Source organism: Terrapene carolina, unplaced genomic scaffold, assembly GCF_002925995.2.
Source record: "Terrapene carolina triunguis isolate 2854851 unplaced genomic scaffold, T_m_triunguis-2.0 Scaffold113, whole genome shotgun sequence".
Lineage (NCBI taxonomy): Eukaryota > Metazoa > Chordata > Testudines > Emydidae > Terrapene > Terrapene triunguis.
The window spans coordinates 10,198,472-10,224,043 of NW_020664464.1; the positions used below are offsets into that span (position 1 = coordinate 10,198,472).

General features: G+C 40.7%; 1 protein-coding gene across 1 annotated transcript; it reads left to right on the plus strand.

Annotated features, from left to right (window-relative positions):
- Positions 1-625: 625 nt before the first annotated feature.
- On the plus strand, positions 626-24,684 carry RFK (riboflavin kinase). Its single transcript, XM_026652385.2, has 4 exons — positions 626-1,275; positions 9,643-9,794; positions 12,888-12,990; positions 21,120-24,684. The coding sequence occupies exons 1-4, from the start codon at positions 1,014-1,016 to the stop codon at positions 21,248-21,250; spliced, it is 648 nt and encodes a 215-aa protein (XP_026508170.1). The 5' UTR covers positions 626-1,013; the 3' UTR covers positions 21,251-24,684.
- The last annotated feature ends 888 nt before the right edge of the window (positions 24,685-25,572 follow it).

Consider the following 25,572-nt stretch of genomic DNA (forward strand, 5'->3'; position numbering starts at 1 on the left):
TTATTCAAAGTGATACAAGCTACAAAAGTGAGATCTTGGAAGAGTGTTGCCATTTTCATAATGCAATAAAAATACTGTAATGATAAATAATAATTAATAATACATAGTGTGTAATAAACATGTCACAAAAACAAATTTTATATTTCCAAGATCACTGCTTTTATAATTTATACTCAGGTACAGGAGAAAATCCCTGGAAATATTCATTTTTAAGAGGGGGTTCAAGAGACTTGACATTTTAGTGAAAGGGGTTCACAGGTTGTTAAAGTTTGGGAACCACTACCTTAGATAGAACCCCTCTGTTTTAGTGATGTAGCCTTGTGTCAGAGAGGTGGTGTGAATGCATCTAGCCTGGAGACCATTAGATGAGGCCTGGGAAGTGCGAAGTACCGTAGCGAACTGGCCTCTGTGCGCGTGTACCTGCTAGTGCACTCAGGCGCTACTGGCCTGGGATTTTGGAGCTGGAGAATCTGGATTCTGGCTGGAGCAGCTGGTTGAAAATGCGGAGTGAAGTGTAATTATCCGCCCCCCCCCTTCCCTTCCCTTCCCTTCCCTTCCCTTCGGCGCCTCCGCGCTGCCGGGAGTCGCTGAACGCCGCGGCTGAGCCCCCGTGGGGCGCGTCGCGGCCCCGCTGCTGGGGAGAAGGGCAGGCGGGGGGACGGCGGCGAGCAGGGAAGAGGCCCTCGGCGCAGCCCGCTCAGGGTAGCGGCTGGAGAAGAGCAGGAGGCTGACGAGGGCTCAGGGGCTAGCGCGGGGCCCCGCCCCCAGGCTGGCGCGAGGCCCTTTCCCTCCTTGCTGATCGTGAGGCAGAAGGGACCCGGCGCTCTCACCTGGGGGCGGGGGGGAGTCATGCGTGCGGCGTAACGAGTCTGCGCGGCGTCCCTCCCACGCGCGGCTGGGCGAGTCCATTCACAGGGGAATCCGGAAGATTCCATGGCGAAGAAACTGGAACCTTCCAGTAGGTCGCGGCTCGCGTCCGCCCCTGCCCATCCCTTCCGCACCGGCGTCTGGGAATGCAAAGCCGGCTAGTCGACCCGACAGCCGCCCTCCTCGCGCTACGAAAGAGCAGCAGCGCTCAGGAGGGGCCCGCGCGGGAACTGTCGCTGCTGGTGGCCGTTGAGGTCGGTTCGCGAGCTAGCCGTCCTCGCCCCCATCGACCCTGCGCCGGCGGCCGGTCTGCTCCTGCCGCGGCCATGAGGCACCTGCCCTATTTCTGCCGTGGAGAGGTGGTGAGGGGCTTCGGCAGAGGCTCCAAGGAGCTGGGCATCCCCACCGGTGAGTGCGGGTGTTAGGGACTCGCTGCGAGCTGTGACCCCCCCACCTGCGGGGCATGGGGGCGCCGAGACCCCGCTTGGGGGAGGGGGACTAGCCCTGGCGTCAATGACCCGCCCATTCTGACGTCACAGATATTGCACTACGGGCTCGCCGGCCGGTGCGTGGCCGACCCTGCTCGTCCTTGGGGCCTCCAGCGCGGCCAGGGCTCTTCTGCCGCCGGCCCTGTGAGCAGCCGGAAGTGAATCGCTTCTCTCGGCGCGGGCGCCGGAAGGGGCTGGCCGGCGGGCGCTGCGTAGCCGTGGGAGCGAGGCCTCGGTGATGGCGCGGGAGCCAGGCAGTTCGCTTGAGGTCTGGGGGCTTCCCTGCGGAGTGGGTGGGCAAACCCAGGGCCAAGCAGGAGCCGTGCGGAAATGGCCTTACTTGAACATACCTCCCGCCCCCCATCTCGCTTTAGCAGCAGGCGAAGGTTGCGGTGTAGGTACCCGCAAACTGCCTAGTTTAGAGACCGCTTATGCTGTCAAAAAGTGCATTTAGCTTATACTGATACTCAGCGCTAAATAAGCTCTTTCAGCGGAAGAGTTTTTATACTGATATACCTGCGTCTATTCTAGGTCTGCTGGTATAGAAATGTTGCAAAAAAAATTCCACCCCTAACTGACATTGACTATCTTGTCAAAAGCTGTAGCGTTGACTTGGCCTGAATAACACAAGAATTCATTACAGCACCACTTCCGCTGAACCTAGGGTGACCAGATGTCCCGATTTTATAGGGACAGTCCTGATTTTGGGGTCTTTTTCTTATATAGGCTCCTATAACACCCCCCCCCCCCCACCACCACCCCCTGTCCCGATTTTTCACACTTGCTGTCTGGTCACCCTATCTGATCCGGTGCTGAACACTCTCCTTGTTTATGTTTAGAGTCCTTGTTTAGAGTGAATTAAGGCAGCCTGTTGTCTACAGCCTACCGTGGGGAAATCTCGTAACTATTTCCCACAGTTACTAACACTGATTAGCTCCACTTGTGTTAGGAACGTTGGGAGAGCTGGCATAGACATGCCACCAATTTTTAATCTCCATGTTGATTAAATGTGCCTTAAACAGAATTAGATATTATTACTTCCAAAGCTGATCACAAATAATGTCTGTGGATACTAAGCATCTTGAGTTGTGAATACTGGAGAAACTGAACCAGTCTTGGCAGCAGTGGAAAGTTCTGCAAAATTTCCTTTATGTAGGCAAGGTCAATCATGTTTTCTGTAATATGATGAAAAGGGATTATTAATGTTAGCAATTACACTGTTCTGAGTATCACTTCAACGGGGTCCTTTTTTAACTATTTTTTGGCAACAGGCTAGTTTCTTAGAGTTGATTAGGGTTTGCCATAGAAGATCTGAGATTCACTCAGGAGTATAGTTTTATTTATTTCCATGATCCCTACTACCATGCCAGCTTAATGCTATGATTAGGTACCAGCACAAATTGGTGACAGGTTTGCATCCAAAATGTCCCCTTTTAAAATGTCAAATAATTAGCAATTACTGGGTATATCTTGCTTTTTAAAAAGTATTGTCCTAGTTCCAGGATTTGTGGGATGGAGGGAAGGAGTTTTCTTTAGAGATTGGGATGAGTGCATGTGTGTAGGTAAGGAGGAGTTGCAAAATAGCTTGCTCAGAAAGCTGGGATGAAATCATGGCGCTATTTGATTTAAATGGAACTAGGATTTAATCCCTAGCTACCCCTCACTTTGACTCTGATACAGAGGATTCCTGGGGGCGGGAAAAGTTTCTTACCTAAACAAGGGTTCCCCATGTGTTCTAACCCCCCCCCCCCAAAAAAAAACCCACATACACTCAAATGTATAGTGAGGGATTAAAAATAGACGTATTCTGTGGAGCCCTGTTCTATTTCTTCAATTTGGGAGATGCTTTTCTGTTGTGGTTACCTCCCTTTTTTGTGATAAAGAAAAGTTAACTTCCCAGTAACAAGCTAATGGAATTAGCTTGTCAAGAAGAAAAAGTATAGTGTTGTGAAAGCAAAACTAGAATTGGAGAAACACATAGTAGTGTTGCATATCACTATATACAGGTAAAAGGAAGCTGAATCTCTTTAGTGTTGGAACAAAGCAGAGCGCTGGACAGTGCCTCTTCATTTGTAACACTTTGAGTTGGAGTTTTACAGTTAATCAGTGATAGCTTGTCTGATTTAGCCATGGTCTGCACTTAAAATTTAGATCAACCTAGCTATGTTGCTCAGGGGTGTGAAAAATTCACACCCTGAGTGCTGCAGTTAAGCTGACCTAACCCCGGGCATAGAATTCTTCCATCGACCTAGCTACAGCTGCTTGGAGTGATGGATTACCTACATCAGTGGAAAAACTCTTTCCATTGATGTAGGAAACATCTACAGTATACTCACATAGCTGCAGCTGTGCTGGTGTTGTGCCCATAGTGTAGACATGCCCTTAGTTTCTGGGTCTCTGTACCACTGCCGAGCTTTAGGGCTGGTAACATCTTTCCTGTATTGGGGAAAAAAGGTCGTTCTGTTTTGTAACATAAAACTAGGAAGTCCTTTAAGATAAACACCATAAACATTTTTATTTCATTTGGTGACATTTATTGGTCTTGAAAGAATGCTTTATGCATTCCTAAACTTACTAAAAGGCTATCACAGTGTTCAGCTGCTGCTCGTGTACAAACCAACAATACTTGCATGTTTTGAAAACATTACATTGATGTTTTGGTCTCTATCAGTAACTAAAAAATTTGCATCACAGAAATCAGTCAAGTTCATTTAGCCAAGAATAACAACTGTGTGCTTTACCGTATATCCATGTGGCTTCTAAAGCACAGACTTCAGGATGTAATGCTAAAAATATCAAAAGCAGTTTCACAGAAGCATTCTGGTAAATGTTTCAGCCTGTCTCTTTAAAATATTAAGCTGTACACTGAATATCCTGTCAGGTTAAAATCATTCAGTTTATTAATTTGTGCTGTTTACTTTGAACAAATGGAGTGAAATACACAATGGAAATAGAAATTCACCATGAACAAAAATTATTCTAACTAGTTTCATATTCTGGTTATCAGATTAGCAAGATACTGAAATTTGAGCAGCCTTTTGCATTTCAGTTACGTGTAGTGAGGATAGGCTTTTTTTCAAGCTTCCTAACAAAGCTGTCATATCTTAGGCCTTGTCTACACTACAGGGGAAATTCTATCTTAGTTATGCAACTTGAGTTATGTGAATAGCGTAACTCAAATTGACCTAGCTTAGATCTACTTATCGCGGGATCCACATTACGCAATGTCGACGGGAGACGCTCTCCCGTCGACTCCCCCTACTCTTCTCAATCCGGTGGAGTACAGGAGTTGACGGGAGAATGATCTGCGGTCGATTTAATCGACCACCTATGCATCAATAGCCACTCATCAATCCCCTGGTAAGTGTAGACAAGCCCTTAGTCTAGAACAGGGAGTAGGAATTGCGAGTTGCTGCAGAAAAGGAAACCTAAAGGGAGGAACCTGGAGGAGGGAGAATAACAAAGGAAGGAAAAGAAACAAAGGACAGAAGTAGGGTTGGCCTAAAGGGGAGTATATATTTTTCGCTAAGGCTTGGTCTTTAAGCAAAGTTGTACTGGTTTAACTGGACTGATTTAATTTAAACCAATCAACTTCTTTGTGTGGACGAGGCCTGAGTGATATTGATTGTGACAATAAAGTAAGGAATAAATACACTTGATCTTGATTTCTATCTAAATCTCCCACTGATATCAGGGAGTGTAGTGAAGGAAGTCTATGAAGTCCTGAATTCATATCCCAGACCAGGTAATAATAAAACATAAAATTTGAACTTCTTTAATGGCACGTCTACACTGCAGTTTTTCTGCATGTCGTCCTGTGTGGTATTGGCCCAAATCCTCTCTCATCTACACTCAAAGCCTTTAGACTTGTCTGGAGTTGGCTTACTCCACTGGGGTATGAGTCAGGCCGCACATTAACCTGTGACTTGTGAAGGTAGCAAAGGCACGGGTACCTGACTTTGAGTCTAAGTCGTCCTCCCCTACCATTCTCACAATTCTCTATAGCTGTATATTCTGGCCCTTCTACTTACTTACTTCCTACTACTTTCCCTCTATGCATGAGAAGCTACTGGCAGTTCACATTGCTGCACTATAGTATTAATCCTCATTTTACACATGGCCTGCTCCAGTTTTTGCAAAGCCCAGGCTAGCTCTGCCAACAGCATAGAAGATGGCCTACCTCCAGCATGTCACTAGCTGGCCCGAGGAGCACACTGAGGTTCTAGTTAACTTCTGGTGTGAGTACACTCAGGACCATCATTTTAGCAAGAGCTCCAGAAATATCCACCGTTAAGATTATGTGGAAGAGTCTGGCAAAAGTGAGTGTCTGCCACACTGGTGTGCAGTGTAGGGAGCATATCAGGCACCGGAAGCAGCTGTATTTGCGAGGGCAAAGATGGAAATGGCAGGTAGGCAATGTGCCCTCTGCATCTAAATACTCCTTCTGTGAGGAGTTGGACTAGGCACTTGCCACTGAAGAGCCCACTCTCTCCTATGACATCCTTCTGAATCCAGATGGTCTTCTTATCAGACTGGAGGAAGGGAGGCAGGGACGGCAGCGAATGGGGCCATGATGGATACCAGGAACAGACCACAAAACTGAAAACCCCAGTTCAGCTCACTCAGCCAGATTGGCTGGTGAAGATCCTGGGTCCATTGTCCAAGGACTTATTTGGGGATGGACCTGGGGAACAGCCTGAAGGAGATGTGCAGGGCCAGGTTTGAATCTGCAATATTGTAAGTGCTGCCTGCCATATTTGTTGTCACAGGGGAGAATTTTTGTTCTAAGAGGGAAGGATTTCTGGGTTATGACCAATAAAACTATCACTGTGGAGGATGGTGTATGTAATGGGGTGTGCTTAGCTTTGGCTGAGGGCTGAAACCAAGATATCTTCTAGACAGTTTCCTCTTCCTCCACCCCTTACTTCCCACCCATATGCGATCCAAGAGGGATGTCAAGCAGTGGGGAACAAATTAAAACACATTGCTAATGGCTCTTTCAAACTACCTTTGCAAATATTCCTTTCAAAATATTTAAAAGTTTATTCTCATGCTTGGTAGGCCTGTATACTTAGCAAACACTGCTCTTTAGGAACTCAATTACACTGATATGATATAGACTTATACCTTGACTAGCAAAGAACTGTTCCAGGCAGCATGTTCATAAGTCACTGCTAGACCTCATTGCCGCTGATTGTTCTGCCTGTTATTAGGACACTGTTGGGGCAGGGGAAGGGGGGGATTCCACTGTGCTGCTAGCAAGCCTCATCATACCAGCCCAGGGTCCTGGTAATTTTCCTTCACTCCTAAATGGGATGCTTATGTTTTTTGCCCACCTTGATCCAGCCCCAGTGGTAGGTGCACTTTCTGGTTGCCTGTACTGGGCCTGCAGACCAGCAGTGTCTTGATACCACTCCATGCAAAAATACTTTTTTTAGCTTTGCAGATGTGTGGGTCACAATCATACGGATGGTATTGGCCGCATTGGCATCCAAATGATTTTGTAGGCAGCGCCATCTTGCCTTCTGTCTGCCAGATGTGCACTCCACTCCACTACCCTGCAACTGCTAAGAATGTAATTTAATTCTCTTACCATTCTTTCTTAAGTCAGGGTGTGTTGTCATAAGCATTGGCAGGAATAGGTTGGTGGGGTCCTCCAAAATGACAGTGGGCACCGACACTCCGTTGATAACAATGTAATTAGGAGAGCGTAAGGTCCCTGCTTCTCCCAACAGGTAAATGCTAGGTCTCCTAAGCACCCTGGGGTTATGCATCTTTCCATACTTCCCATGTTGGTTTTCATGGACCTCTCTCTGTGATTAGTGAAGGCCTGCAAAACTAGGGAGAAGTACTCTTTGCAGATGACATTTTTTCTTACTTTTTCTGGCAAGCAAAGTATGGGCACAGATTTGCCATCAATGGCTGCAGTTTGGGAACAACATTCTCTGAAAGCACGCTATTTATTTCAGGCACATTTCTAATGTCCACTGCTCATTGGTAAATTACAATGTTAATTAATGCTCAAATCTCTGCCACTACAAACCTGACAGGTTTCAGCCAACACTGAACTGCTTTGCAATGACCTTTAGCAGTGTGGGGTAGAAAGCTTCCCAAGGACTATTGCAACCTGCTTCTGTTGGTAAGGACTCCCTCAATTGAGTGATCTGGTGCTGGAGGGTTGGGACAACCTTCTCAGAAGGTCTGCTTCCTCATGCAGAAATTCTGGAGCCTCTGCAGGTCATCCCAGGTCTCCAAGGCAATGTGATCCCATCACACTGTGCTAGTTCTCTTGCACCAGAAGTGCTGGTCTACACATGGGGAATCTTCAGTAATTGCAGCATTCATCATGTCTATTCACTCTGTGATGAATGAATTGGCTTCAAAGTCCTGCCACATTCTGCATCTCAGAAAGTGCTTCCAAAAGGCCATCCAGCAACTCACCGAATGTCCACTCCACTGCATAAATCACTCTCCTGCAAACAGGAGCAGCTCATCTAATGAATCCATGGCTTGTCCCCTGGTTATAGTGGACAGAGGTGAGGCGTGTGTAGAGGAGGAAGTGCCTCAGCTAAACGTGGCAGGCTAAAATACTTCTGCACAAGAGTCTGGGAAGGCTAGATGACTTCTCCCACCATATACCACAAACCAGTTCCTAGAGTGGTTCCACTTGGTGAGGTGCTAAGAACCCTGGGATATGCCCCTGTCAAGGCTGTATCCCCACTTTGAACTTTAGGGTACAAATGTAGGGGCCTGCATGAAAACTTCTAAGCTTAACTACCAGCTTAGCTCTGGTCCCGCTGCCACCATTCCCACTGGATTCCCTCCCTGGGAAGCCTTGAGAAACCTCTCACCAATTCCCTGGTGAATACAGATCCAAACTCCTTGGATCTTAAGGAGAAATTGACCCTTCCCCCCTCCTTCCTTTCACCAACTCCTGGTGAATATAGATCCAAACCCCCTTGGATCTTAAAGCAAGGAGAAAATCAATCAGGTTCTTAAAAAGAAGGCTTTTAATTAAAGAAAAAGGTAAAAATCATCTCTGTAAAATCAGTATGGAAAATAACTTTACAGGGTAATCAAACTTAAAGAGCTCAGAGGAGCCCCCTCAGTCTTAGGTTCAAAGTACAGCAAACAAAAATAAACACTCTGGTAAAAGGTACATTTACAAGTTGAGAAAACAAAGTAAAACTAAGACGCCTTGCCTAGCTTTTTTACTTACAAGTTTGAAATATGAGAGACTTGTTTAGAAAGATGGGGAGAACCTGGATTGATATCTGGTCCCTCTCAGTCCCAAGAGCGAACAACCCCTTAAAACAAAGAGCACACACAAAAGCCTTCCCCCCTCCCCCCAAGATTTGAAAGTATCTTGTCCCCTTATTGGTCCTTTGGGTCAGGTGTCAGCCAGGTTACCCGAGCTTCTTAACCCTTTACAGGTAAAAGGATTTGGAGTCTCTGTACACAGGAGAGCTGTTACCCTTCCCTTTATAGTTATGACAGCCCCCAGAAAGCCTAGCACCAAACAGAGGTCACTGCTTTACCAGTGTGGAAGTGGTGTATACTGGGTATGGCTTATGTGAAACTGTGCGATGAGGACTCTGAGGCAGGCTTGAGTAATGCACCACTGCACACTGTAATACACTCAACCTAAATGAGTGTTGATGCCTCTTTATTAAGAGATCTTCAGAGATGGAAGAGATGGAGAGAATGGGATTGTTTGTAGAGGTCAGAGAGCATTCCTTTAAAGTAGCTTGGGTGATTTGTTTTATAAGTGCAGCCTTAATGCTGTTTCTTGGTCTTCTAACATCTGAGTTTTTTTTAACTAACCATTTTGAAAGGCAGTATACACTCAAACCATTGATAGGTACCTGTGGTCTTAATTTCACTTTAATGATTATTTTGTGTGTGTGACTTTCAACACAGCGGTACCCTGACCTCATTACAGTTGGCTTCTCTTTGTAGTGCAAATGGGACTATGGCCACATTCCCTGATTGTGCTAAAGCATTGAATTCACCCTGGTTGGTTAATGTATATACAAGGTCATTTCTACACAATAACTTGGAACTATGTTTTCCATAGATCTGCTAACTCTGTGGTATCTTGGATATCTTACAAAGCCAGTGTGCTAATTGGCTATGAAGCTGTTTTTTCCTATTGCTTATACTTGTATTAAGTGGAGCATTGTGTCATTAATATCAAATGATATGAGTAGAGTTTTTTTAAATACATTTTAAGCTGTTTACTGTACTATGGAGCACTTAATTTATATAATGTACACTTTTTTTGCAGCTAACTTTTCTGAGCAAGTCGTCGAAAGCTTTCCATCTGATATCTCCACTGGTATATACTATGGGTGGGCCTGTGTTGGAAATGGAGATGTGCATAAAATGGTTTTGAGCATAGGCTGGAACCCATACTACAAGAATGTAAAGAAATCAGTGGTAAGAATTCTGCTTTATGTGGTATTTTGGTTATAATAAACGAACTAGACTACTGGCTTGAGTAAGAGGAGCGGAAGTTGCTCCATAAACTGAATGAATGGGATTTAGATATTGCATTTCTAGTCATAAAATTGGCACTTGTCTTATTTACATACTGAGAGGAGAGTCTCTTAGTAGACAGAGTCCATGCAGCCATAGAAGAATAAGACATGTTCCCATTTACCTCTTGCATCATCAATTAAATTAGCTAAATTCTGATGCTGATTACAGGCCTCTTGTCATGCTGCCAGTTAAAATAAACGTAAGCTTAAATAGTAAATTGAGTGCATTTGATTATAAAAGACATGGAAATAGGATAAATGAGTAAGAACCTAATGACATCTGTTATTTTTCAGAGTATAACTGCACTTCAAAATAAAAGAAAAATTAGTATGGCTTAATAGATTTCTTTACATAATTTGTATTGTTCTTCCATTATGTTCTCTGATCAGTAATGGAATCCACATATCATATTATGGCCTCTTATGCAGAATCAGTATAATAAACTAAAAATGAATTCAAATATTATCAAGAACAAAGTCTCATGCCCTCTAATTATACCATCATCTGTGTAGGATTTTTTTCTCTTGGGTCCTGGCTCCTTAGCCTGAACCAGCAAAAATAGTTAGATTTTCGGCATTCTGAAATCACAGGCAGTTAGGCATGAGCCCCTGCCCCAAGTTTTATTCCAGCTGCTACTCTTTCATCTCTCTTTAGAATCTTCATTCAGTTCCCAAATGTGTAAGAAGCAAAAGCATCCCTAAAATCTGCTTCTCAAATAATACACGATTTCTTCAGAATTCAAGAAACCATTTCAAAGATGGAAATAATCTAAAGCTAGATGGCAGTTTACTACATTAGAATCCTGAAACCTGATATGAAATGGGTGAGTAGTAGGAATCCTGACAATGATGGTAAAAAATCAAAATCATAAGTAGTTTTCCTATTCGTAAAAATTTCATAAATGTAGGATTCTTGCTCTTGAAGAGCAAAACACCTTAAGAAATTTCTCACACTAACCAGTTAAAAAATAAATAAATTAAAAACCTTCAAGCAGCAGTAAGAACAGTGATATTTTAAAAGCTTTTGCAGGTAAAACAGTAGAGCTCTATAGTACACTTGCAGGAGTATGTGGCGTGTAGGAATAACTTGAAATAAAACCATATTTGATAAGCAAAGACAAATATAATTGTTGAATCTGTTGTTAGTACACCTAGCTTCACATGCTAAAACACTTTAGCTGCTGCAGTTTGTGAAATTTCAAGCTCTTACCCATAATATTCTTCTAAATTAACTTCAGTAGGAATGGAAATTTGTGCAGAATGTCTGTGACCCAGTAATTTCAGTTTTGTCTTTTCTGATTAGCATGTACATGAAGGTACTCGAGGAGCTTATGGGTCATTTGTATCTGGCATGTCTTATGATGACGCTTAGCTATACATTTCCTTTAATTAGATTTGGGCAATGGATTTAGAGTGTGTAGATTAAATGCCGATTAGTGACATAACTAAATGAGGATTTTGCTTGAGAAATGAAGTGCTTTGTTCAAATTGTCATGCTTGTTAGCTATTTCCGCTAGCTCCTCATTTAATTGCATGTGCTTCTTTGATTCAAGAAACATTAAATTCAGTCATAAATACTAACAATATCATGAGGTACTCTATGCATTTAAGATTTCAGAGTGTTAGCCCTTTTAGTCTGTATCAGCAAAAACAACGAGGAGTCCTTGTGGCACCTTAGAGACCAATAAATTTAGTTGGGCATAAGCTTTCGTGGGCTAAAACCCCCTCCTCTGCCATGTACATTGGCCAAACTGGACAGTCTCTACGCAAAAGAATAAATGGACACAAATCAGACATCAAGAATTAGAACATTCAAAAACCAGTAGGAGAACACTTCAATCTCCTTGGACACTCAATAACAGACTTAAAAGTGGCAATTCTTCAACAAAAAAACTTCAAAAACAGTTTCCAACGAGAAACTGCAGAACTAGAATTAATTTGCACCTGGACACCATCAAATTAGGCCTGAATAAAGACTGGGAGTGGATGGGTTACTACAAAAAGTAATTTCCCTCTGCTGATACTCACACATTCTTGTCAACTGTTTGAAATTGGCCACCTTGATTGCATTGGCCTCATTAGCACCACAAAAGTGATTTTTTCCCCTCCCTTGATATTCACCCCTTCTTGTCAACTGTTGAGAATAGGCCACTTTCACCTTAATTGAATTGGCTTGTTAGCACTGCGCCCCCCCCCCCCAACTTGGTAAGGCAACTCCCATCTTTTCATGTGCTGTGTATATATACCTGCCTACTGTATTTTCCACTCCATGCATCTGATGAAGTGGGTTTTAGCCCATGAAAGCTTATGCCCAAATAAATTTGTTAGTCTCTAAGGTGCCACAAGGACTCCTCGTTGTTTTTGCTTATACATTTAAGAGGACTAGAAAAATGTTTTGTTTCCTCTCTTGGTTGTGGTAAGCCATCTAAATGGAAACAAATTCAAATTTAATATATATTAAAGATATTCTATGTTTAGGATAAAGGTGAAGGATTATGTGACTAAATTTGACTTAGGAGCCATTGATTCAGAAACTATGCCTACAGGAGTGTTTCTTTGTTTTTTTTTTTTTTTTTTTTAATTATATATTCACATCTTAAGTGATTCTCAGCCATTTTCTGCCCTCAGATACAGTGTGTACAAAACTCTCATTAAAAAAACCTGGGCATTGCTCAAGTGTACATGAGCATGTAGACTATACTGTAGTTCTTTGGACATAGTAGCATGAAATTAATGGTTGAGACTCTTGTCATGCTTACTGAAGTTTCAGAGATGCTCAGTTTACCGTACTTTAACAGTTTTCTGTCAGGTTTCTTAAACGTGCATAATAAATGTTAAATTAAGTTACTGAACTTTATTAAGATGTGGGGCAGGGATAAAATAGGTTTTTTTTCCTCTTTGTAGTTGGTAACAGTAACTTGGGCTAAACTTCTTGAGAAACAGAGAAAACATAAACAAAACAGTTATAATAGTTATTTTTCTTTTTCTTTAGGAAACGCACATCATCCACACATTCAAAGAAGACTTTTATGGTGAAATTCTTAGTATAGTCATTATTGGGTACATCAGACCAGAAAAAAACTTTGATTCCTTAGGTACGTATCAAGGCTTCCCTAAAAGTTTCTGTTTATGAAGATTTTTGAGCCTGACATTGATGGTTTATGCAGTTTACTGCCACCCAGAGATTTGCCTTCCTCCTGTGTTCCTTTTCACTTTTGATAATTAAGTAAATCTTCTTTTGGAAGTGGATCATTCAAACCATAAATATGGTCTTCGCTTGCTATGGTAGGTTGAACGCAACAAAAAGGGCTTTACTATTCTGATATTAAAAAAAAATAATAATTAAGGAATATCGAGAAATACAGAAAACAGATTGTGACAGACCCAGACCAGTGGGGTACAGGAGTCTGGTAGAGGGCAAATATACTGGTCACTGGATGAATAGTTTTCTGTTCCCTGAGTGACCAGAGCAGGGGCTGCACTAGATTTATCAGGAACCTGCTAGAACCAGGTAAGGCAGGCAGGCTAATTAGGACACCTGGAGCCAATTAAGAAGAAGCTTCTAGAATCAATTAAGGCAGGCTAATCAGGGCACCTGGGGTTTAAAAAGGAGCTCACTTCAGTTTGTGGTGGGAGTGTGAGGAGCTGGGAGCAAGAGGCGCAAGGAGCTGAGAGTGAGAGGGTGTGCTGCTGGAGGACTGAGGAGCACAAGCGTTATCAGACACCAGGAGGAAGGTCCTGTGGTGAGAATAAGGAAGGTGTTTGGAGGAGGCCACGGGGAAGTAGCCCAGGGAGTTGTAGCTGTCATGCAGCTGTTACAGGAGGCACTATAGACAGCTGCAGTCCACAGGGCCCTGGGCTGGAACCCGGAGTAGAGGGCAGGCCCGGGTTCCCCCCAAACCTCCCAATTGACCTGGACTGTGGGTTCTCCCAGAGGGGAAGGACTCTGGGCTGTTACCCAACCCACATGGTGAATCTGAGGCAAGAAAATCCGCCAGTAAGTGCAGGACTCGCCAAGATAGAGGAGGAACTTTGTCACAAGATATACTTACAAGCTGCGTCACCTTCCACATCTGTTTCCTGGCTGAATTATTCTTTTTTGGGTTACCATGGTGATATCACTCCCAGAACCTTGAATTCTCGCTGAATCTGAGCTGTTGAAGAACAGCTCCTTCACAAAATCTAAATTGATTATTCAAAAGTGGTAGTCCAAACAGAATCCTCATTCTTTGGTCTGGCTCTTCAATACAGAACTTGCCATGGAACCTCCTATGTTATGGGAGTTGCAAATCTGATATATCATCAAGTGGTAGATTCCAACCCTTTGTGTGATTGCTTCTTGTAACAAATGGAGAAGCTTCACATTTCAGTTTTACTCCTCTTCAAAGTGCAGTGGAAGCAATGGTGATATCTCACTTTGGTGGCTTTTCAGCAGGGGCTTTTTACTAATTGTTCCTCCTGTTATCGGTGCTGCACAGTACCCGAAGGAGAAGCCTTGGAAGTAATTATTCTCAACACCCATTAGATGTGTCTTGTGCCAGATTGTGCATAATCTGGACAGGTTTACACATAATAAACACATAGTTTGTCTTTATGAATCAGAAGTTATGGGATTGATACAGAAATGATGGGGTGATATTCTGTTGTTTTTTAGTCCCTTCTGGCCTGGAAAACTATGTTCCTTTTAGTGCAGAAATCCTTAGAGGATCCTAGTTTTGATAATTACATTAAAGACAATAATGCAGCACTGCTTCCAGATGTGCATTGTTTTCAGATTAAGGCTTTACATGTACCAACAAAATGAAATTTTAAAAATGACAGAGGAAAGGATTTTTTTTATTCAGTTTCTTTTAACACACATTTGACTCCAATGCTCAGCAAAGAGAAGTCAAGATCTTTGTTAAAGATTCGTACTCCCATCTGCTCAGTTAAGAGCAGAGACAGCTCTGACCCAACTTCATTGGATCCTCCAAAGAAACTTCTAGGAAAAACCCTCGAAAAACAAGATTTTTATTGTAAGATATTTAAAAAAAAAAAAAAAAAGGGGGGGGGGGGGGAATCACCTTCACGTAGTCCTTTTTCATTATAATGAAGCAAGAAAAGGGCATACCCTGTAAGAAGGAGAAAGTGGTATCTTTAACATACATCCAAATACTTTGAAGTTTTAATTCATGTTCTCGTTAGGGAAAGTTGTAATCTCTCTGCTCCAATGTACGTTAAGGGTGACTGGATGCCTGGCTGGCTAGTCTTTGGCAATCACTTTCTTCTGACAATGTAACTTAATCCTCGCTCAACATCTGCCTCTTGCGATTTCTACCTGGCTGTTTCTCCCTACAGTCTGTATCTTAGCTTCTGTAGAGGGCAACCTACCCTTTTTAAATCTCAAACAGTGGGAATCTCTGACGTTTGGAGGAAAGAAACTTTACTTGCCTATGACTGGTACAGTAAAGCATCAAGTTGCCTTACAGAACTGCTACTTGAAACATTTTTCCTAGTCTTTATAAGTCTTATGCCAGTAAATGCCCTTCTTTTAAAAAAATGTTTTTTTGCATCAATATTTTATTCATGTGCAACTTTAAATGTTTTTGTAATTATGTACATTTTTTCATTGTTAAACAAATCAGTTGGTACTTTCCATTAGCTTACTGGTAAATGCAGTAGCAATACTGGATGCCCACTTAGTAGAATCTGTATATTCCATCTGCTTTGATTAGAAGTGGGATGAGACAATATAAAACTACATAGAAGACCAAGTATTATGTTAATGGAAGCAAAAGTATATCCTGTTTTGGTAAACTTAGGTTCGTTAGTGAATATCTCATTAGCAACATAGTTAATTTAAATCGTTCTGTAAAACTGGTATTTACTGTTTAGTAATACCTTATATTAGTATAACTATGAGAGTTGAGGGAAAATACTTCTCTCAGCTATACTTTATGCACTTATAAGCACTGTGTGTCTCACTGTCTTCCTTTATAGTCAGCGATTTCCCCCCAGCCCCCAAAAGGTGTGAAGGATGCATGCTGAAGGGGAGGAAGAAGCTTTTATTAAAGTGGCTTTAAAGCTGAAACTGGCAGGTGATTTGTGGACAGATGGAGGGTCTGAAAGTACCTTTGGCTCATCTGAAATTGACTAAATTTCAAGTTTGTCCTTTCAAACTTAGTAGCTTTTTAAAATAACCATCAGTGCTTGTTAATATTAATATATTATTTCCTTTGATTAATGCTACTAATCTTACCAGGCCCTCTCAGAAGTCCAGAGAGGCCTGGGCCACTTCCAGCTTTTGAGGTCCCTAGCCATAATAAAAATAAAAAATAACATCACATGAAAACAAAATAAGGCACCAAAAAAAGAGTGAGACATAATTTGAATATTTTTTTATTTAACAAATGCTCTTCTAGTGTTTTTCTGTGCAAATGCATTAATTATTGAGGAAAAAAATCTAGCTTTTGTGCAATGTCACAATTGATATTAAGCATGGTGAGCCCATTCAAACGCTCTTGTCCCATAGTTGAACGGTGATATTACTTTACCTGCTTCAACACGTTGAAGGTGAGTTCACCTGAAGCCACTGATGCAGGCAAACTGACAAAAATAGGCAATGCAATTGTGATATTAGGAAACACCCCAAAGAGTCCAAGTTAGAGTATTTCTTGAAGCAATTTCTTTGGCTTGCAATCCAATTTAAAGTTCATGGAATATATTTGGTTGAGGAAGATGACCTTATCACTGAGATCTTTTGAGATTTCTTTGTTGTACTGTCGCTGAAATGGTTCAGCTGTAAAAAGTAGATCTTCATTACTCTGTTGAGCTGCCAAAGAAACCCAAAAAGGGTACAAATTAGTCGCAGTGACTCAAATTGATGTACAAGACCTGATTGAATAGAGTCAATGATGACAAGGAAGACATTGACCCTATAATGCTGCTTGGCATCGGATTCAGTAGGTAAGTTGCGATTGGTGGAAAACTCAGATGAAATGCCAATATTCTGTGCTACTAATTTGGACTCGTTCAGGATCGCATCCCATTGTTCATTGATAAGACTTTCAATGTTATCCCTCTCAACATCAAGTGTAGCATTGCGTGCTTTAGTTACCAGATTAGTTTGGTGGATCATTGTAAGTAGCTTCATCAACAAAGATGGCATCAGAATATGCATTCAAATTTGTACATGTGCTTCTGAATAGACTGAAGTTCAGTTCGAGCCTGTGCAGTGAGATTGAGAGATTCAAGCTCATTTAAAGCCTTTATCACTGAATTCAAATGCTGCACAACTGGTTGAACACCATCAATCCGTGCAGACCATCTAGTTTTGGACATTCCATGCAGTGAAACAGGAAGATACTGCTTCAGAATTTCCCACCTTTGTGGAGTGCTATTGAGGAGATTGTACATTTGCTGAACAGTTCCAAAGTAAGTAATTGCCTCCCTGCAATTTCTTTTCCAGATTTTCTCGTGAAATTATCAAACAAAATAAACCTTTCTTCAGTTGAAAATTTTGAGCTGTCTACAATCTTAACATATCAAATAACCATAGTAGTCGGTTCCTTGTGAGAACAATCTGGAATGGCATCAACAATGATTTAAAAATACTTGGCATTTCAGATCTCATCAAGAATTGTTGTTTGTACAAATGACCCACATAGCTCAATAAACTTGTTATGTATGCATTTGGAGAGATAACGGACTTGCATGCGCTTTTGACTTTCTTGCGATTCTTGAACACGTTTAACATGCTCTGATAAAAGTGGGTCATATTTGCTGAGGAGCTCATCTATGCCTAGAAAGTTTCTATTTGCACGATCACCAATACGTTGACTGGAACCAAAGAAAGCCTGTCGCCTCTCAGAAAGAAAAAGGATGACATTCAGGATGCACTCAAGAAGTTTTTTCCAGTTATTAGTTTCTGTAGAGAGTTGAGTTGAGTAAATTCTCAACTGAACTTTCAGCTGTTGCTGCCCTACTGGCTGATTTCCATGCGACATAGTTTTCTTTGTGTGTCGTTGAATTCTCATGTGATGGTATTCGGTCATTCAACTTCCTCCAACCTCTGTTGATGCTCCATCCTGATTGATCCGAGAGAACTGATGCATTTGCAGCACTTTTGGTCAAAATGAAGCAGGGTGAACAGTACAGAGATTGTTTTTCCGTACTCCAGCATAACCAGTCTCTTGTGCAGGTCTCACCATTTGGAAGAATTTTTGTCAGCAGACGAGTAGGGAAAGCATGATTATTAGCATCTCGTGGAATGTTACTTGGAATTTCAAAACAACTAATTTGAAGAAAAGATTGCATGTGGGTAGGATTGCTCTTGTCAGTAATTCCAATGTCAGTCAGTGTCAAACCTGTAGTACTCATGAATGGCTCTTGCTGTGTAAGATCTACATCTTTCTGTTGCTGTTGAGTTTCTTAATCGTACACAGGATCTTCTGCTGCATCTGTTACTGTTGGCACATCTCCTTCTTGACTATTGTCCTCATGATTAGGTATTGGCATTGAAATATCACCTGTTGCAGTTGCAGAATTTTCATTATCTGTAGCATTGTTTGTTGGGTAAGGTGTGTTTTCCAGTGGTTTGAGAAACGAAGTTATTGGCTTTGAGCTCTTAGCTGCTGCTTTACTCAGTTGTTTTTGCCATCTCTTGCTTGCACCACTTTCAAATCTCCTCTTCAAAGTGATCTATCTGGTCAATATGTAGCCTATCCATACTTGAAATATTCTGATGTAAATAAGTAGCTTATCTACACTTGAAATCTTCTACTGTAAACGTATACAAATGCTGAAATCATTAATGATCTGGAGGATGGCGTAGACTGCCCCCTCAGCAAGTTTGCAGATGACACTAAACTGGGAGGAGTGGTAGATACGCTGGAGGGTAGGGATAGGATACAGAGGAACCTAGACAAATTAGAGGATTGGGCTAAAAGAAATCTGATGAGGTTCAACAAGGACAAGTGCAGAGTCCTGCACTTAGGACAGAAGAATCCCATGCACTGCTACAGACTAGGGACCGAATGGCTAGGCAGCAGTTCTACAGAAAAGGACCTAGGGGTTACAGTGGACGAGAAGCTGGATATGAGTCAGCAGTTGCCCTTGTTGCCAAGAAGGCTAATGGCATTTTGGGCTATATAAGTAGGGGCATTGTCAGCAGCTCGAGGGACGTGATCATTCCCTGCTATTCGGCATTGGTGAGGCCTCATCTGGAGTACTGTGCCCAGTTTTGGGCCCCACACTACAAGGAGGATGTGGAAAAATTGGAAAGAGTCCAGCGGAGGGCAACAAAAATTAGGGGGCTGGAGAACATGACTTATGAGAAGAGGCTGAGGGAACTGGGATTGTTTAGTCTGCAGAAGAGAAGAATGAGGGGGGATTTGATAGCTGCTTTCAACTACCTGAAAGGGGGTTCCAAAGAGGGTGGATCTAGACTGTTCTCTGTGGTACCAGATGACAGAACAAGGAGTAATGGTCTCAAGTTGCAGTGTGTGTGTGTGGGGGGGGGGAGTTGGATATTAGGAAAAACTTTCACTAGGAGGGTGGTGAAGCACTGGAATGGGTTACCTAGGGAGGTGGTGGAATCTCCTTACCTAGAGATTTTTAAGGTCAGGCTTGGCAAAGCCCTGGCTGGGATGGTTTAGTTGGGGATTGGTCCTGCTTTGAGCAGACGGTTGGACTAGATGACCTCCTGTGGTTCCTTCCAACCCTGATATTCTATGCGTCTATGAAAAGACTTAAAATGAAGGAATACTAATTAAGAACACAAAATGAAACAGTCAGACAGGTTATTATCCTTATCACTGAATCAAAACTCAAGCACGCAAGGTATAGTATAACAGGCTGAGCTGAAGATAAAGGGATGACATATAGAGAGAGAGAGAGAGAGAGAGGAAAAAAACACACAACAAAACACAGAGACATGGATACAGACAGGGATAATGTCAAACAATTTCAAACGTGTGTCCTCATGAAACTCACTGTACAACATCGTCCTCACACATTTTCACCTTGAACCTGGGCCTATAGACTACAAAAGCCTATGATGATGGCCAAGCTACCAAGCTAGGGCTAAACCAACCAGTCACCTCTTTTAGCTACCATAAGAAGATGATAATGAGGAATTCTCACACCTAAATAATTCCTTAGTCAACTTGACGTAAAACTGTAAAGACACTAAAATGTAACAGTTCTCTACCTTTCAACACGCACTTGATCTAGCACCAGCCACTAGTAGTGGTTTGTTTATATAATCAGCTGAACTGGGGGGACACGTTCATCACGGTCTAATCTTGTGCCATCAGATCCGATATATTTTCATTTAATATTTATGAACATTTATAACTCTTACATGACAAAATCTATATCAGTTAACAAAAGAATTTGTTTTTTATCAAATCACATCTATTATTTGCTTAAATTTGCAGCTCTAAGCTGAGAGAGTGTATCACATTTTGGTCCAATAGGGATGCGAATAAAAATAATTTGCTAAACTTATCAAATGCCAAAAAATTAACAAAATTTGAGACCCCCCCCTTTGAGCTTGAGACCCAGGCCAAATAGCCCCCCGATTGGCCCTGAATCTTACATCTACAGTAAGACATAGTTTCAAAAAAAATCTAGTATAAAGAATTCAACACATTTCTAATGAAATATGCAGTAAGTCTATACTTTTCTCTTTCAATTTAGAAAGAGTAGGTTTAAAATTCTAACTAAGAAATGAATGTTTACCACTAGTTGGAAAAACTTAGGTGGGACCATTTTTCATTTGAGAATGCATTTCCACTGAAAATGTTTCATTTTATGAAACTGTGTTCATTTTGTGGAAATTTTTTTTGAGGAAAAAATGGGAGAAGGGAGAGTTCCAACCATGCTGATAACATCCCGTTTCAACATTTTTTGTTTCAGAACTTTCCCAGTTTTTTTCTATTAGAATAAAATAGTCAAAATCAAAATGTTTTGATCTGAAATGGAACTTTTTGGGAACTCTGTCATGGGAAATTATGAAAATTTTGGGTTTTCTGAATAGTAACAAAGCCAAATCTGAAAATCCTTTGTGATATGGGATTTCCATCCTCTGCGCAGCTCTAAAAAGAACATTGTCTCTGAACCTGAGCTGTTCACTGGTAGCAGTGTGGTTTTTGTGGGTCACATGCACTCTCTCAATATTGTATGGTTTAGTATTTCGTCTGAATTTTTAAAAAAATATAAAATGTCAACTTTCCTTTTGCAGATGCACTTATTTCGGCAATTCAAGATGACATTGGAGAGGCTAATAGAAAACTAGACTTACCAGAACATCTGAAACTCAAAGAAGACAACTTCTTCCACATGCCAGAAAGCAAACTAGTAAATGGCCATTAAACAAGGTCATGTGTACACTTATTTTTATTGTTACTCTTGTCTTTGGTCTGCTCTCATTAGTATTCAGCTGTTGTATCTGGTTAGTTAAGTGAAATCTGTGTGTGAACAAAACCCTGTAAAACAGTACAACTGTGTTAGGCTTCTTTGTTTGAACTAATGTATTATTAAATCTGTCATGCAAGGGAGTAGAAAGTAATGTTATTTTCTTCTTAAAAATCAACATTGTGATTCAGTATGTTAAATTGTTCACAGGTCTGATCATATGAAACACAAAACCAAAGTTACTAGTGTCTTTTTTGTCTATTAATGGTGTGTACATACTGGCTACAGACAAAAGACCATGTGAAGGCATTTGTTTGTGATGAGATTAGAGTGGACAGTCATTTCTGCTTTCAGTTGTTTTTATGTTTTCCTAATATCTGGACTTCAGCCGCTAATTTAGAAAATACCAATAGTGATCATGCTACAAGTTTGTCTGTGATGTGGAAAACATCGGTAGCAAGAATTAGCATACTGTAGAGATTATATTTTTGATATATTTTAGTAGGCATATATTACACTTGAAACTGGCATTAATTGAAATTATTTATTATAATTTTATTTGAAGAGATTATCACTAGAGTAAAATAATTGCACTGTCTTCCATTTTAGTGACATGCTCCCTATTTTGAGGGTTGCCTGAATCCTAAAATGGATGCTTCTGTTTATTTAAAACAGTACACACAAATCCCATCATGCCAAATTATGGGTTGACTAATTTAATTTTGGAATAACAGCTCACTAAATTTAAAGTAATTTAAAGACACTAGATTTAGGTTACTAAATTAAATTTTTGTAACTCTGATATTGCAAAGCAGATTCAAAGCAGTCCTTAGTGCAAGAGAGCCTCAAATGATGTGGAGCCACTGTAGCAAGACCTGTGCCCTTGTAGCCCCTAGGATGGGAGAGGGGACCAGAGCAATTGAGTGTTGGCTATTAACAGCTGCTGCAATGGTGCTTTAGGGGCTGTTGCAGCTGGACATAACTGAGAGCAACACTGAGGCTGCTCTTTAGGTTAAGTTGTGGACAAAACCCACCCCAGTTGACTTGAGGACTGGGAAGTTAAGCCATTTTTATGTCCTACCCTTTCCTTGGGTCCTGTACCAAATGCAGCTTGCATAGCTCCAATGATGATGAAGCACACTGTCAATTGCTATGTGAATAAGAAACCAAAGCCGCTTTTGGGACACTATATGTGAAGAGGATAAATTCAAAGTATAAACATTTCAGTAAAAAGTAAATACTTAATTATGGTTTCTCTTGCCATACAAGACATAAACATGCAGACAAATGCCATATTATCTAAACTGTGGTTTGTACTCCAAGCAGATTCTATAAAAATGGGGCTCCGTATTTCTAGTCTGATTCCAGATCAAATCTGCTTCTCTTACAAGTATGTGATTTTTGTCCCTTCTAACTACTAGCCATGCAAATTCATTCTGGAGTCTCAACCTGGGGGGTTTGCATTCCTGATCCTGGGCTGCTCCTTAGGCCTAGAATGATGCTTCACATACGTTAGTGTGCTGTAATATACAATTGTCACCGAGCACTGCCCTGTGCACTGCAGTGTTGTCCAGAATCTCTGCAGTGCTGTTCCTGCTTTGACACACCCCACCCCCAGCATGCCTTTCATTTCAGGGCTTATGGGGTCCTCAGAAGTCAGACTTAGAGCTGTCTTCCTCAGTTCCTGTGATGTGAATCCTTACTTCTCCGAATACAGGCTTCTGGGTTCCCTTTTTGCTACTCTGGCTCTCTGACGCAGTGTAAAGAGACCAGAGCAGTTGTGAGGATCTTGCCATGTGAATGAAGTTGAATTCTTTGATTTGCATATCACCAATTAAAGATATTGCAACTGGAACTTAACAGTCCTGTTGATATGAAAGAGAGAAAAGAATCTAAATCAGTTGAGGAAGAGCAAATAGTACTTGAGCTGGTCCTAGCTATCTTTTCAGAGTGCACACTGAAAATTCTTGACATAACTGCTGTCTGAAACTTTCCAAAGAAGTTTCAGAATTTCTCATTTGTCTTCTGTTCAAAGTTGGGAGAAAACTCAATCATATGCGGTAGAAAATACTGTTTAAAAAGAATGGTTAATGTGAATGGCATTTTACTATATGACTCAGTGTAAGATGTCTTTTTACACTCTGCACAACAATTCAGACTTGTAAGTCGGAAGGAAGGGTAACTGCTAGGGATAAATTTTAATTCAAATGAAGGAGTGAAGGGAGGATTTTCTTCTTGCATGAAGATGTCCAGTTAATTCTGATATTTCACATTTCCCCCTTTCTCTATTGAGGGAACAAAGTAGCAGTTATATATACTATTAAGAAAAAGGGGCCGTATTGAAAAGTAAATCTGTTAATTTAGGGTTTTAAAACTAAACTATTGTGGCATTTATAAACTTTTTGCCAGTGATTTTATGTGTCAGCTGAGGAATTGTTTACCATTTTAGGAAACAAAGGTGCCTTAAGACATTTGAGTACAATTGTTCATAATCAGTAATGAACACTAATGTTCAAGAGTCATTTCACAATGTATAACCATTGCACTGAGCAGAGAGAACTTGAACTGCTAATCATATAAGACAACTGAAAGTGAGACAGAAGTATAGTTATAGTGAGCTGACTTATATAGAGTAGTGTCTTGAAGTTTGGTGTATGAGAGCAAAAATGTGTCTCAAAGTATCTCTCTGCCCTTGTGTTTTGTTATGTACTTGCTGGATATCAGTTATTTAAGTTTGATACAACTTAGTACAACAGAAGCTTTATGAACAGTTATATTTTTGTACTATATACTAATGTAAAAATACAAATCTTGTATTTGCTTATTCTGCTGTTACAACATCTGAGCTAACTTAAAAAAAAAAAAAAAAAAAAAACTGTAGCCGGGTAACAGTTATTCCTGTTTGTCTCATGTTTTCAGGTGAAAAGTCTTGCTTGGTATAAATAATTTTTACATATTGGTTGGCATGTTCTGAAAACATGGTCAACTGTTCACTATTTCTGCTGCTTGTTTACTTGCCTTTCTTTCAGTTTTTACATTGAAAACTTTGTATCACTTTCAATTTCCCAGTGCTGCAGTAGTTGGGTTACAAACATTGCAAGGGAAATGGCTTTTTAAAAATGTTTGTTAGAATTTTAAAAGAACCATCAAAATACTTTTTCTCACAGTTTACATTTTGGGCCAAATATGAGTTAGTGTCTTTTTGAAATCTACTGCTATCTTTGAATAAACGTATGTCTAGTCTAGGGACCAGTCAATATACATTTTTTTTCAAAAGGAAAAAAACTGAACAGTAGCTTTTAGGTAGGATAAAATTGGTATTGTTCGTTTAGTGCGAAATGTGTACATTTTTAGCAGATGTTGAAAACGTTGAATAAAGTGCAATAACTTTGCTTGATTCTTTCTGCCTGACTTAAGTTAGTAACTAACAATTGTTAATGTTCAACATTGAGAACCACTGGTTACTAGTAATTTCTAGTATGGATATATATATATGTGTGTGTGTGTGTGTGTGTGTATGTAATATATATATATATATATATATATATATATATATAATCAACTAGTTAAAGTTGGGTTTTGTATTACTTCAGTTGACTCCTTTTGCGGACAGCAGACTTCACTCTTTCTTGTCATGAAAGTGCCCTACCTGCTTTTTGTGTTGAGGGCAATGAGATTGTACAAAAAGAAGAAAAATCCTGTTCACACTGCTTAAAAGTGAGGTTGTACATATGGAGATTGGTACAGCTACCATGTGTCTGAGCTTTGGAATCTTGCACCAAAAGGTTTATTAAAATTCCATGCTGTTTTCTAAGAGTCCCTGCAGACTCCACAACAACATGTGAAGTCACCTTTTATTAGCAAGTCTTCCTACTATTTGGCAAATTATATATCTTCACCTTCTACCCATCCCTATCATCCTAAATTCTTAGGACTAGGTTTTATTTATTCACAGAATTTCTACTGTCTAGGATTTATTGCCATGTTGTGTAACTAACACTGTACTCACCTGAAGCTACTATTACTTCCTGGGTAGTATTTCCACAAGAGTAGATTTTTAATGAAAACCTAGTAAAAATTCACTTGGTCAAATCTTACTCTTTTTCACATTGATGTAAATCAAAATTGATTTTTCCTGTTTCTTTTTTAAATGGAAGACAACTATGGCTCTTTCACTAGTGAAAACTTAATTACAACATTTTTTCTCCAGATTGCTAGATAATATCAACAGACTTAGTCCTTTATTATAATTATTTTTTTAAAATCATTGCCTACTACAA

What these genes read in the sequence shown, in the direction of transcription:
- RFK (XM_026652385.2), top strand. Translation starts at nt 1,014, where the DNA reads ATGCAAAGCCGGCTAGTCGACCCGACAGCCGCCCTCCTCGCGCTACGA. An exon ending in GGAGCTGGGCATCCCCACCG is followed by an intron (nt 1,276 to 9,642) that starts GTGAGTGCGGGT and finishes CTTTTTTTGCAG; the next exon opens with CTAACTTTTCTGAGCAAGTC. An exon ending in AGAATGTAAAGAAATCAGTG is followed by an intron (nt 9,795 to 12,887) that starts GTAAGAATTCTG and finishes CTTTTTCTTTAG; the next exon opens with GAAACGCACATCATCCACAC.